This window comes from Salmo salar, chromosome ssa12 (assembly GCF_905237065.1).
Source record: "Salmo salar chromosome ssa12, Ssal_v3.1, whole genome shotgun sequence".
NCBI lineage: Eukaryota > Metazoa > Chordata > Actinopteri > Salmoniformes > Salmonidae > Salmo > Salmo salar.
In genome coordinates, this window is record NC_059453.1 from 10,935,709 (window position 1) to 10,950,055 (window position 14,347).

The 14,347-nt window shown below is 49.2% G+C and overlaps 1 protein-coding gene across 2 annotated transcripts in view; it reads right to left on the reverse strand.

The window, feature by feature from the left end:
- Nucleotides 1-14,347, reverse strand: part of LOC106593543 (proto-oncogene vav) — a 44,748-nt gene that overhangs the window by 27,460 nt on the left and 2,941 nt on the right. For both annotated transcript variants that reach the window (XM_045690667.1, XM_045690668.1), the window contains exon 3: nt 2,299-2,415. In XM_045690667.1, the coding sequence (XP_045546623.1) occupies nt 2,299-2,415 (117 nt within the window). The remainder of the gene's footprint in view (nt 1-2,298; nt 2,416-14,347) is intronic.

Consider the following 14,347-nt stretch of genomic DNA (forward strand, 5'->3'; position numbering starts at 1 on the left):
CCTGAAAATAGCTGTGCAGCGACGCTCCCCATCCAACCTGACAGAGCTTGAGAGGATCTGCAGAGAAGAATGGGAGAAACTCCCCAAATACAGGTGTGTCAAGCTTGTAGCGTCATACCCAAGAAGACTCGAGGCTGTAATCGCTGCCAAAGGTGCTTCAACAAAGTACTGAGTAAAGGGTCTGAATACTTATATAAATGTGATATTTCAGTTTTACATTTTTTATACGTTTGCAAAAGTTTCTAAAAAAATGTTTTTGCTTTGTCATTATGGAGTATAGTGTGTAAATTGATGAGGGAAAGAAACGATGTATTCCATTTTAGAATAAGGCTGTAACGTAACAGAAAAAGTCCAAGGGTCTGAATATTTTCAGAATGTTCTGTATGTGTTCGTCCCACCTAGCTACCTTAAGATGAATGTTCTGTATGTGGTCGTCCCACCTAGCTACCTTAAGATGAATGTTCTGTATGTGGTCGTCCCACCTAGCTACCTTAAGATGAATGTTCTGTATGTGGTCGTCCCACCTAGCTACCTTAACCTGTTGGGTCTAGGGGGCAGCATTTGCACGTCTGGATAAAAAAAATGTACCCGATTTAATCTGGTTACTAATCCTACCCAGTAACTAGAATATGCATATACTTATTATATATGGATAGAAAACACTCTAAAGTTTCCAAAACTGTTTGAATGGTGTCTGTGAGTATAACAGAACTCATTTGGCAGGCAAAACCCTGAGACATTTTCTGACAGGAAGTGGATACCTGATGTGTTGTATTGACTTTAAACCTATCCCATTGAAAAACACAGGGGTTTAGGAATATTTTGGCACTTCCTATTGCTTCCACTAGATGTCACCAGCCTTTACAAAGTGTTTTGAGTCTTCTGGAGGGAGATCTGACCGAACAAGAGCCATGGAACGGTGATGTCCCATTAGACACCTGGCGCGCTACTTCATGTTGGGTACCCTCGTTCCAATACGTTATAAAAGAGTATGCATTCGTCCACCTTGAATATTATTCATGTTCTGGTTAAAAAGGCCCTAATGATTTATGCTATACAACGTTTGACATGTTTGAACGAACCGAAATATATTTTTTCCCCTCGTTCATGACGAGAAGTCCGGCTGGCTTACATCATGTGCTAACGAGACGGAGATTTTTGGACATAAATGATGAGCTTTTTTGAACAAAACTACATTCGTTATGGACCTGTGATACCTGGAAGTGACATCTGATGAAGAGAATCAAAAGGTAATGGATTATTTACATAGTATTTTCGATTTTAGATCTCCCCAACATGACGTCTAGTCTGTATCGCAACGCGTATTTTTCTGGGCGCAGTGCTCAGATTATTGCAAAGTGTGATTTCCCAGTAAGGTTATTTTTAAATCTGGCAAGTTGATTGCGTTCAAGAGATGTAAATCTATAATTCTTTAAATGACAATATAATATTTTACCAATGTTTTCTAATTTTAATTATTTAATTTCTGACGCTGACTTGACTGCCGGTTATTGGAGGGAAACGATTTCCTCAACATCAATGCCATAGTAAAACGCTGTTTTTGTATATAAATATGAACTTGATAGAACTAAAAATGCATGCATTGTCTAACATAATGTCCTAGGAGTGTCATCTGATGGAGATTGTAAAAGGTTAGTGCATCATTTTAGCTGGTTTTATGGTTTTGGTGACCCTGTCTTTGACTTGACAAAACATTACACACAACTCTTGTAAATGTACTGTCCTAACATACTCTAAATTTATGCTTTCGCCGTAAAACCTTTTTGAAATCGTAAAACGTGGTTAGATTAAGGAGATGTTTATCTTTCAAATGGTGTAACATAGTTGTATTTTTGAAAAATTTGAATTTTGACATTTATTTGGATTCAAATTTGCCGCTCTTGAAATGCACCTGCTGTTGATGGAGTGCACCACGGGTGGCACGCTAGCGTCCCACCTAGCCCCAAGAGGTTAAGATGAATGTTCTGTATGTGGTCGTCCCACCTAGCTACCTTAAGATGAATGTTCTGTATGTGGTCGTCCCACCTAGCTACCTTAAGATGAATGTTCTGCACCTGTAAGTCACTCTGGATAAGAGCGTCTGCTAAATGACTCAAATGTACATGTAAAATGAGAGCGAGAGTGAACAAGAGAGAGTTCAGATAAGGTGAGGTGTTGTCACACACACACACACACACACACACACACACACACACACACACACACACACACACACACACACACACACACACACACACACACACACACACACACACACACACACACACACACACACACCTTGCCGAAGTCTCTGACATCAAACAGGTCGAAGGCTTCAAACAGTTCAGTCTTCCTCAGGTGAAACTTCTCCTGGCACACCCCCAGGAACGTACGGATGTTCTTCAGACACAGGAACTACAGGGAGCCAATCAGAACAGGTTATTTCAGACACAGGAACTACAGAAGCCAATCATATCAGGTTATTCAGACACAGGAACTAGAGGAGCCAATCAGAATAGGTTATTTCAGACACAGGAACTACAGGGAGCCAATCAGAACAGGTTATTTCAGACACAGGAACTACAGAAGCCAATCATATCAGGTTATTCAGACACAGGAACTAGAGGAGCCAATCAGATAAGGTTATTTAAGACACAGGAACTACAGAAGCCAATCATATCAGGTTAGTTAAGACACAGGAACCACAGTGGGCTAATCAGAACAGGTTATTCACAAGCCATTGAGTCACACTTCATAGGTTCAGTTATCACATTGTAATTGGTCATCATCACACATCCAATCAGCCAACTTGTGTAATGATTGACTGATTGATCGAGAGACACAATACTGTGCACATCACCATGGAAACCAGTAGGGAGGTGGAGGGAAATAAACAAGGGAGAGAAGGAGAGATAACATGAGGGGAGAGAGAGAATGAGAGAGGAGAGAGAAAGAGTGAGGAGAGAGAGATGGAAAGAAAGAGAGAGGAGAGAGAGAGAGATGGAGAGAAAGAGAGAGGAGAGAGTGAGATGGAGAGAAAGAGAGAGGAGAGAGAGAGATGGAGAGAAAGAGAGGAGAGAGAGATGGAGAGAAAGAGAGAGGAGAGAGAGACGGAGAGAAAGAGAGAGGAGAGAGAGAGACGGAGAGAAAGAGAGAGGAGAGAGAGAGACGGAGAGAAAGAGAGAGGAGAGAGAGAGATGGAGAGAAAGAGAGAGGAGAGAGAGAGACGGAGAGAAAGAGAGAGGAGAGAGAGAGACGGAGAGAAAGAGAGAGGAGAGAGAGAGATGGAGAGAAAGAGAGACGGAGAGAGAGAGAGAGGAGAGAGAGAGATGGAGAGAAGAGAGAGAGAGAGAGACGGAGAGAAAGAGAGAGGAGAGAGAGAGACGGAGAGAAAGAGAGAGGAGAGAGAGAGACGGAGAGAAAGAGAGAGGAGAGAGAGAGACGGAGAGAAAGAGAGAGAGAGAGAGACGGAGAGAAAGAGAGAGGAGAGAGAGAGACGGAGAGAAAGAGAGAGGAGAGAGAGAGATGGAGAGAAAGAGAGAGGAGAGAGAGAGACGGAGAGAAAGAGAGAGGAGAGAGAGAGACGGAGAGAAAGAGAGACGGAGAGAAAGAGAGACGGAGAGAAAGAGAGACGGAGAGAGAGAGAGAGGAGAGAGAGAGATGGAGAGAAAGAGAGCCACAAAGTGTTCATCTAGTCAGTGTAAAACACATTAATGTATCTAATACAAAACCCTGCTGCTCAGCGGTCAGACATTTGCAGAATCAGATTTGCATAGCTTCCTGCCAGAGCAGTGTGTGTGTGTGTGTGTGTGTGTGTGTGTGGTGTCAGCATTGTTAAATAGAGAACTCTAATTTAAAAAAAGGGGAAATGTTTTGACTGGCACTGATATATGACCGTGGTATGAGTACACACACACACACACACACACACACACACACACACACACACACACACACACACACACACACACACACACATCTGTGATGTCCACAGACGTGGATTCCTTTTGTTGCAATGGACACTTCCCTGTGCAGTTATGCAAAGTGTCTCAACGTGTGTGTACTATGAAGGGAAGACACTAGTCACCTCATAGGACTCCCCAGAGTTACACACACATGGCCACTCAGCAGAGTCAAACCTGCTATGACCCAACACACACACACACACACACACACACTCAGCAGAGTCAAACCTGCTGACCCAACACACACACACACACACACACACACACACACACACACACACACACACACTCAGCAGAGTCAAACCTGCTATGACCCAACACACACACACACACACACACACACACACACACACACACACACACACACACACACACACACACACACACACACACAGCATGCACACCGACCCAACACACACACACACACACACACACACACACACACACACACACACACACACACACACACACTCAGCATAGTCAAACCTGCTATGACCCAACACACACACACACACACACACACTCAGAATAGTCAAACCTGCTGTGACCCAACACACACACACACACACACACACACACTCAGCATAGTCAAACCTGCTATGACCCAACACACACACACACACACACACACACACACACACACACACACACACACACACACACACACACACACACACACACACACCTCAGCATAGTCAAACCTGCTATGACCCAACACACACACACACACATCTCCCTCACTAGCTTTAAGCACCAGCTGTCAGAGCAGCTCACAGATCACTGCACCTGTACATAGCCCATCTGTAAACAGCCCATCAATCTACCTCATCCCCATACTGTATTTATTTATTTATCTTGCTCCTTTGCACCCCAGTATCTCTACTTGCACATTCATCTTCTGCACATCTACCATTCCAGTGTTTAATTGCTATATTGTAATTACTTCGCCACCATGGCCTGTTTATTGCCTTAACTCCCTTAACTTACCTCATTTGCACTCACTGTATATAGACTTTTTGTTTTCTTTTGTTCTACTGTATTATTGACTGTATGTTTTGTTTATGTGTAACTCTGTGTTGTTGTATGTGTTGAATTGCTACGCTTTATCTTGGCCAGGTCGCAGTTGTAAATGAGAACTTGTTCTCAACTAGCCTACCTGGTTAAATAAAGGTGAAATAAATAAATAAATGTAACACACACACACACACACACACACACACACACACACACACACACACACACACACACACACACACACACACACACACACGGCCACTCAGCACGATCAAACCTGCTATGACCGAACAAACACACACACATTTTACTGTATATAGCCTGTCTTTCTACTGTTGTTTTATTTACTTACCTACCTATTGTTCACCTAATACCTTTTTTGCACTATTGGTTAGAGCCTGTAAGTAAGCATTTCACTGTAACGTCTACACCTGTTGTATTCAGCGCACGTGAGAGATAAACTTTGATTTGACATTTAATAACATTTATCAATTAACTAATATGATGACCCACAGAAAGGATTCCCCGGTCCCTTAAACCCACACACTGTAAACCAGAAGAGATTATGGTCATTGATACACACACACACACACACACAAACCTGCTATGACACACACACACACACACACACACACACACACACACACACACACACACACACACACACACACACACACACCTATCAGGTGATTTTCTTATCTCATTGGCCGTGGGCTTAAATGCGGTCTGCTCGTCACTATGGAGCGGTCGCTATGGAAATGGACTGTATGGAAATGAAGCAGGAAACAGTCTCAGTGATAATAGCATACAGCTTAATGGTGTTAAGAACAAACACAAATTCAGGAGAGGACCAGATTTGAACGCAACAACTTTAACGCAGCTCCCTAGCAACTCAACAAGCACCAGCTGTTACACGTTGCCAACCAGCCTCCAGGCCCGTCTGCAACACTTTAACTAGTTTCCCTGAACGCAGCAACTCAACAAGCACCAGCTGTTACATGTTGCTAATCAGTCCTCGCTCTCCTTAATCACCACTGCCACCCTACTTAAACCTGACCGAACTAACGTTCCTCCTAGTCGGTCTGCGGTGCATGTGGTGTTGCAGGACACCGTGTGACTAGCCTCATCATGTTAACTGGCATCATGTGGTGTTGCAGGACACCGTGTGACTAGCCTCATCCAGTTAACTGGCATCATGTGGTGTTGCAGGACACCTAGTGACTAGCCTCATCCAGTTAACTGGCATCATGCGGTGTTGCAGGATACCGTGTGACTAGCCTCATCCAGGTAACTGGCATCATGTGGTGTTGCAGGACACCGTGTGACTAGCCTCATCCAGGTAACTGGCATCATGTGGCATTGCAGGACACCGTGTGACTAGCCTCATCCAGGTAACTGGCATCATGTGGTGTTGCAGGATACCGTGTGACTAGCCTCATCCAGGTAACTGGCATCATGTGGTGTTGCAGGACACCGTGTGACTAGCCTCATCCAGGTAACTGGTATCATGTGGTGTTGCAGGATACCGTGTGACTAGCCTCATCCAGGTAACTGGCATCATGTGGTGTTGCAGGACACCGTGTGACTAGCCTCATCCAGGTAACTGGTATCATGTGGTGTTGCAGGATACCGTGTGACTAGCCTCATCCAGGTAACTGGCATCATGTGGTGTTGCAGGACACCGTGTGACTAGCCTCATCCAGGTAACTGGTATCATGTGGTGTTGCAGGATACCGTGTGACTAGCCTCATCCAGGTAACTGGCATCATGTGGTGTTGCAGGACACCGTGTGACTAGCCTCATCCAGGTAACTGGCATCATGTGGCATTGCAGGACACCGTGTGACTAGCCTCATCCAGGTAACTGGCATCATGTGGTGTTGCAGGACACCGTGTGACTAGCCTCATCCAGGTAACTGGCATCATGTGGCATTGCAGGACACCGTGTGACTAGCCTCATCCAGGTAACTGGCATCATGTGGTGTTGCAGGACACCGTGTGACTAGCCTCATGTTAACTGGCATCATGTGGTGTTGCAGGATACCGTGTGACTAGCCTCATCCAGGTAACTGGCATCATGTGGTGTTGCAGGACACCGTGTGACATGCCTCATCCAGGTAACTGGCATCATGTGGTGTTGCAGGACACCGTGTGACTAGCCTCATGTTAACTGGCATCATGTGGTGTTGCAGGACACCGTGTGACTAGCCTCATCCAGGTAACTGGCATCATGTGGTGTTGCAGGACACTGTGTGACTAGCCTCATCCAGGTAACTGGCATCATGTGGTGTTGCAGGACACCTCATGACTAGCCTCATCCAGGTAACTGGCATCATGTGGTGTTGCAGGATACCGTGTGACTAGCCTCATCCAGGTAACTGGCATCATGCGGTGTTGCAGGACACCGTGTGACTAGCCTCATCCAGGTAACTGGCATCATGTGGTGTTGCAGGATACCGTGTGACTAGCCTCATCCAGGTAACTGGCATCATGTGGTGTTGCAGGACACCGTGTGACTAGCCTCATCCAGTTAACTGGCATCATGTGGTGTTGCAGGACACCGTGTGACTAGCCTCATCCAGGTAACTGGTATCATGTGGTGTTGCAGGACACCGTGTGACTAGCCTCATCCAGGTAACTGGTATCATGTGGTGTTGCAGGACACCGTGTGACTAGCCTCATCCAGGTAACTGGTATCATGTGGTGTTGCAGGACACCGTGTGACTAGCCTCATCCAGGTAACTGGTATCATGTGGTGTTGCAGGACACCGTGTGACTAGCCTCATCCAGGTAACTGGTATCATGTGGTGTTGCAGGACACCGTGTGACTAGCCTCATCCAGTTAACTGGCATCATGTGGTGTTGCAGGACACCGTGTGACTAGCCTCATCCAGGTAACTGGTATCATGTGGTGTTGCAGGATACCGTGTGACTAGCCTCATCCAGGTAACTGGTATCATGTGGTGTTGCAGGACACCGTGTGACTAGCCTCATCCAGGTAACTGGTATCATGTGGTGTTGCAGGACACCGTGTGGCTAGCCTCATCCAGGTAACTGGTATCATGTGGTGTTGCAGGACACCGTGTGACTAGCCTCATCCAGGTAACTGGTATCATGTGGTGTTGCAGGACACCGTGTGACTAGCCTCATCCAGGTAACTGGTATCATGTGGTGTTGCAGGACACCGTGTGACTAGCCTCATCCAGTTAACTGGCATCATGTGGTGTTGCAGGACACCGTGTGACTAGCCTCATCCAGGTAACTGGTATCATGTGGTGTTGCAGGATACCGTGTGACTAGCCTCATCCAGGTAACTGGTATCATGTGGTGTTGCAGGACACCGTGTGACTAGCCTCATCCAGGTAACTGGTATCATGTGGTGTTGGCGTCTAACACAACATAAGTCCGTACAGCTCCTCCCCCCTCTCTATAATACCTGACACACTGCTCTCTCTCCTCTCTATAATACCTGACACAGTGCTCTCTCCCTCCTCTCTATAATACCTGACACACTGCTCTCTCCCTCCTCTCTATAATACCTGACACTGCTCTCTCCCTCCTCTCTATAATACCTGACACACTGCTCTCTCCCTCCTCTCTATAATACCTGACACACTGCTCTCTCTCCTCTCTATAATTCCTGACACACTGCTCTCTCCCTCCTCTCTATAATACCTGACACACTGCTCTCTCCCTCCTCTCTATAATACCTGACACACTGCTCTCTCCCTCCTCTCTATAATACCTGACACACTGCTCTCTCCCTCCTCTCTATAATACCTGACACACTGCTCTCTCCCTCCTCTCTATAATACCTGACACACTGCTCTCTCCCTCCTCTCTATAATACCTGACACACTGCTCTCTCCCTCCTCTCTATAATACCTGACACACTGCTCTCTCTCCTCTCTATAATACCTGACACACTGCTCTCTCTCCTCTCTATAATACCTGACACACTGCTCTCTCTCCTCTCTATAATTCCTGACACACTGCTCTCTCCCTCCTCTCTATAATACCTGACACACTGCTCTCTCCCTCCTCTCTATAATACCTGACACACTGCTCTCTCCCTCCTCTCTATAATACCTGACACACTGCTCTCTCCCTCCTCTCTATAATACCTGACACACTGCTCTCTCCCTCCTCTCTATAATACCTGACACACTGCTCTCTCCCTCCTCTCTATAATACCTGACACACTGCTCTCTCCCTCCTCTCTATAATACCTGACACACTGCTCTCTCCCTCCTCTCTATAATACCTGACACACTGCTCTCTCCCTCCTCTCTATAATACCTGACACACTGCTCTCTCCCTCCTCTCTATAATACCTGACACACTGCTCTCTCCCTCCTCTCTATAATACCTGACACACTGCTCTCTCCCTCCTCTCTATAATACCTGACACACTGCTCTCTCCCTCCTCTCTATAATACCTGACACACTGCTCTCTCCCTCCTCTCTATAATACCTGACACACTGCTCTCTCCCTCCTCTCTATAATACCTGACACACTGCTCTCTCCCTCCTCTCTATAATACCTGACACACTGCTCTCTCCCTCCTCTCTATAATACCTGACACACTGCTCTCTCCCTCCTCTCTATAATACCTGACACACTGCTCTCTCCCTCCTCTCTATAATACCTGACACACTGCTCTCTCCCTCCTCTCTATAATACCTGACACACTGCTCTCTCCCTCCTCTCTTTAATTCCTGACACACTGCTCTCTCCCTCCTCTCTATAATACCTGACACACTGCTCTCTCCCTCCTCTCTATAATACCTGACACACTGCTCTCTCCCTCCTCTCTATAATACCTGACACACTGCTCTCTCCCTCCTGCTTTTCCACTGGACCCTGACTGCTGCTGTGGTCACCCCCTCTCTGTGCCACTGACGTCCTCTCTCCCCACCTGCCTCTCCACCAGTGACGACCTCCATCTTTGCCACTGGTCCTGTGACCGCCACCCCTGCAGTGCCTCCCCTCCTTCTCTGCCAGCGCTGCCGGTTCAGCTGTATGTGCCTGCTGCCCCTGTTCTTCACAGCTGTGACTGCAGACCCCAGCCTCGCACCCCGGCTCACCCTTCCCTCTCTTCCTTTACCCAACACACTCCACTACAATTCACATCCAGTCTCTTCCTCGCTTCGCCAGCATATCCTACAAGGTCCTGCTGGCCCCTCTCTCTGCCAGTGATGACCTCTCTCTGCCTACCTCAGGTCCCTCGGGCCCCTCTCTCTGCCAGTGATGACCTCTCTCTGCCTTCTCAGGTCCCTCTGGCCCCTCTCTCTGACCACCTCAGGTCCCTCTGGCCCCTCTCTCTGCCCACCTCAGGTCCCTCTGGCCCCTCTCTCTGCCCACCTCAGGTCCCTCTGGCCCCTCTCTCTGCCCACCTCTGGTCCCTCTGGCCCCTCTCTCTGCCACCTCAGGTCCCTCTGGCCCCTCTCTCTGCCCACCTCAGGTCTCTCTGGCCCCTCTCTCTGCCCACCTCAGGTCCCTCTGGCCCCTCTCTCTGCCCACCTCAGGTCCCTCTGGCCCCTCTCTCTGCCAGTGATGACCTCTCTCTGCCTACCTCAGGTCCCTCGGGCCCCTCTCTCTGCCAGTGATGACCTCTCTCTGCCTTCTCAGGTCCCTCTGGCCCCTCTCTCTGACCACCTCAGGTCCCTCTGGCCCCTCTCTCTGCCCACCTCAGGTCCCTCTGGCCCCTCTCTCTGCCCACCTCAGGTCCCTCTGGCCCCTCTCTCTGCCCACCTCAGGTCCCTCTGGCCCCTCTCTCTGCCACCTCAGGTCCCTCTGGCCCCTCTCTCTGCCCACCTCAGGTCCCTCTGGCCCCTCTCTCTGCCCACCTCTGGTCCCTCTGGCCCCTCTCTCTGCCACCTCAGGTCCCTCTGGCCCCTCTCTCTGCCCACCTCAGGTCCCTCTGGCCCCTCTCTCTGCCCACCTCAGGTCCCTCTGGCCCCTCTCTCTGCCCACCTCTGGTCCCTCTGGCCCCTCTCTCTGCCACCTCAGGTCCCTCTGGCCCCTCTCTCTGCCCACCTCAGGTCCCTCTGGCCCCTCTCTCTCCCCACCTCAGGTCCCTTGGCCTTCTCGTACTACACAGACGTTATCTGCTCGGCTCACCTTTCTCATCGCTAGGAGTTGGATGAGTACCACTCCGTTGTGATGGATCTGGCCGTTCGTTTTGGTGGCGCAACAATCTACGACTTCCATTGGCTGTTGTCGGGTTGTCACTGCCTCCAGACTCCTGCAGTGGAATGTCAGCACGTACTGGGGCGCTCTCGACAGCTGTACAGTAGCTTCTTCACATGCAGGGTGTCCATGGCCTGCCACCTCTGCAGTTGTCCATCGCACCCTGCCTGCATCCTGTCTGCCCGACGCCAGTGGCCCTTCATACATCCCTCATTCTGCCTCTGCTTGCTGCTCCACTCTGACAACCCCTTTCCTTCTGTCAACCGTTGTCCCCCGTGCTCCAACAACCTGGCTATTACGTTTTGCCTTCGACACTCTTTTGACACTCCGGCGGTGGCTCACCCACTCTGCCAATGACGTCCTTTCTCTTCCCCTCCAATCCCGCTGACTGCCACCCCGCAGCATCTCACCTTCCGTCCCTACCAGCCATGAACTCCCACATCCCAGCCAGCTCATCCAGTTACGTGCCAACTGCTCCTGCAGCGGTTCAGCCCCTGGTCTTACCAGCTGGGAACCTCTCCTAGATCAGTCCTCAACTGCCCAGCCTCACCATCACCACAGCGGCCTAATTACCACAGCCTGACAGTGGTGTCTACCAGAGACTCCAAGCAAAACTTTGGAGTCCACCCCCTGGATCTTTCATCTGCAGTCCTCTGCTTCATCTGTAGTCATCTACTTCATCTGGTCTATTCTCATTTCCCCTCCTGAATTCCTCCTCTACTTCATCTGTCCTATTCTCCTTTCTCCTCCCTAATCCGATCTATTCTCATTCCCCTCCTGAATCCTCATTCTCACATCTATTCCATTTCCTCAATAAAAAATATTCTATATTTCAATGTCTGGTCATTTTAAACTGATGAAATGAAGCCGGAAACCGGCTTGGTAGTAGCATACATCTTAAAGTGGAGGCAGCATAAACTGGACAATAGGTAACATATGAAGCAGAAAACTGTGTTAGTAGTAGCATATATCTTAAAGTGGAGCTGACGTTAGCTCTACTAGCCTGCTGACGTTAGCTCTACTAGCCTGCTGACTATAGCCCTATCATCCTGTTGACGATAGCCCTACCATCCTGCTGACGTTAGCTCTACTAGCCTGCTAACTATAGCCCTATCATCCTGTTAACGTTAGCCCTACCATCCTGCTGACGTTAGCTCTACTAGCCTGCTGATTATAGCCCTATCATCCTGTTGACGTTAGCTCTACTAGCCTGCTGACTATAGCGCTATCATCCTGTTGACGTTAGTCCTACTAGCCTGTTGACGTTAGCCCTACTATCCTGCTGATGTGAGCCCTACCATCCTGCTGATGTTAGCTCTACTAGCCTGCTGACTATAGCCCTATCATCCTGTTGACGTTAGCCCTACCATCCTGCTGACGTTAGCCCTACCATCCTGCTGACGTTAGCCCTACCATCCTGCTGACGTTAGCCCTACCATCCTGCTGACGTTAGTCCTACCATCCTGCTGACGTTAGCCCTACCAGCCTGCTGACGTTAAAGTGGAGCTGACGTTAGCTCTACTAGCCTGCTGACGTTAGCTCTACTAGCCTGCTGACTATAGCCCTATCATCCTGTTGACGTTAGCCCTACCATCCTGCTGACGTTAGCTCTACTAGCCTGCTGATTATAGCCCTATCATCCTGTTGACGTTAGCTCTACTAGCCTGCTGACTATAGCGCTATCATCCTGTTGACGTTAGTCCTACTAGCCTGTTGACGTTAGCCCTACTATCCTGCTGATGTGAGCCCTACCATCCTGCTGACGTTAGCTCTACTAGCCTGCTGACTATAGCCCTATCATCCTGTTGACGTTAGCCCTACCATCCTGCTGACGTTAGCTCTACTAGCCTGCTGACTATAGCCCTATCATCCTGTTGACGTTAGCCCTACCATCCTGCTGACGTTAGCTCTACTAGCCTGCTGACTATAGCCCTATCATCCTGTTGACGTTAGCCCTACTATCCTGCTGACGTTAGCCCTACCATCCTGCTGACGTTAGCCCTACCATCCTGTTGACGTTAGCCCTACTAGCCTGCTGACGTTAGCCCTACCATCCTGCTGACGTTAGCCCTACCATCCTGCTGACGTTAGCCCTACCATCCTGCTGACGTTAGCCCTACTAGCCTGCTGACGTTAGCCCTACCATCCTGCTGACGTTAGTCCTACCATCCTGCTGACGTTAGCCCTACCAGCCTGCTGACGTTAGTCCTACCAGCCTGCTGACGTTAGCCCTACTAGCCTGCTGACTATAGCCCTACCATCCTGTTGACGTTAGCCTTACCATCCTGCTGACGTTAGCCCTACCAGGCTGTTGACGTTAGCCCTACCATCCTGTTGACGCTAGCCCTACCATCCTGCTGACGTTAGTCCTACTAGTCTGCTGACGTTAGTCCTTCCAGCCTGCTGACGTTAGCCCTACCATTCTGCTGACGTTAGTCCTACCAGCCTGCTGACGTTAGCCCTACTAGCCTGCTGACGTTAGCCCTACCAGCCTGCTGACATTAGTCCTACCATCCTGCTGACGTTAGCCCTACCAGCCTGCTGACGTTAGTCCTACCATCCTGCTGACGTTAGTCCTACCATCCTGGTGACGTTAGTCCTACCATCCTGCTGACGTTAGTCCTACCATCCTGCTGACGTTAGTCCTACTAGCCTGCTGACGTTAGCCCTACTAGCCTGCTGACTATAGCCCTACTAGCCTGCTGACGTTAGCCCTACCAGTCTGCTGACGTTAGTCCTACCATCCTGCTGACGTTAGTCCTACTAGCCTCCTGACGTTAGCCCTACTAGCCTGCTGACGTTGGCCCTACCAGCCTGCTGACGTTAGTCCTACCAGTCTGCTGACGTTAGTCCTACCAGCCTGCTGACGTTAGCCCTACCAGCCTGCTGACGTTAGCCCTACCATTCTGCTGACGTTAGTTCTACCAGCCTGCTGACGTTAGACCTACCAGCCTGCTGACATTAGTCCTACCATCCTGCTGACGTTAGCCCTACTAGCCTGCTGACTATAGCCCTACTAGCCTGCTGACGTTAGCCCTACCAGCCTGCTGACGTTAGCCCTACCATCCTGCTGACGTTAGTCCTACTAGCCTGCTGACGTTAGCCCTACTAGCCTGCTGACGTTAGCCCTACCAGCCTGCTGACGTTAGTCCTACCAGTCTGCTGATGTTAGTCCT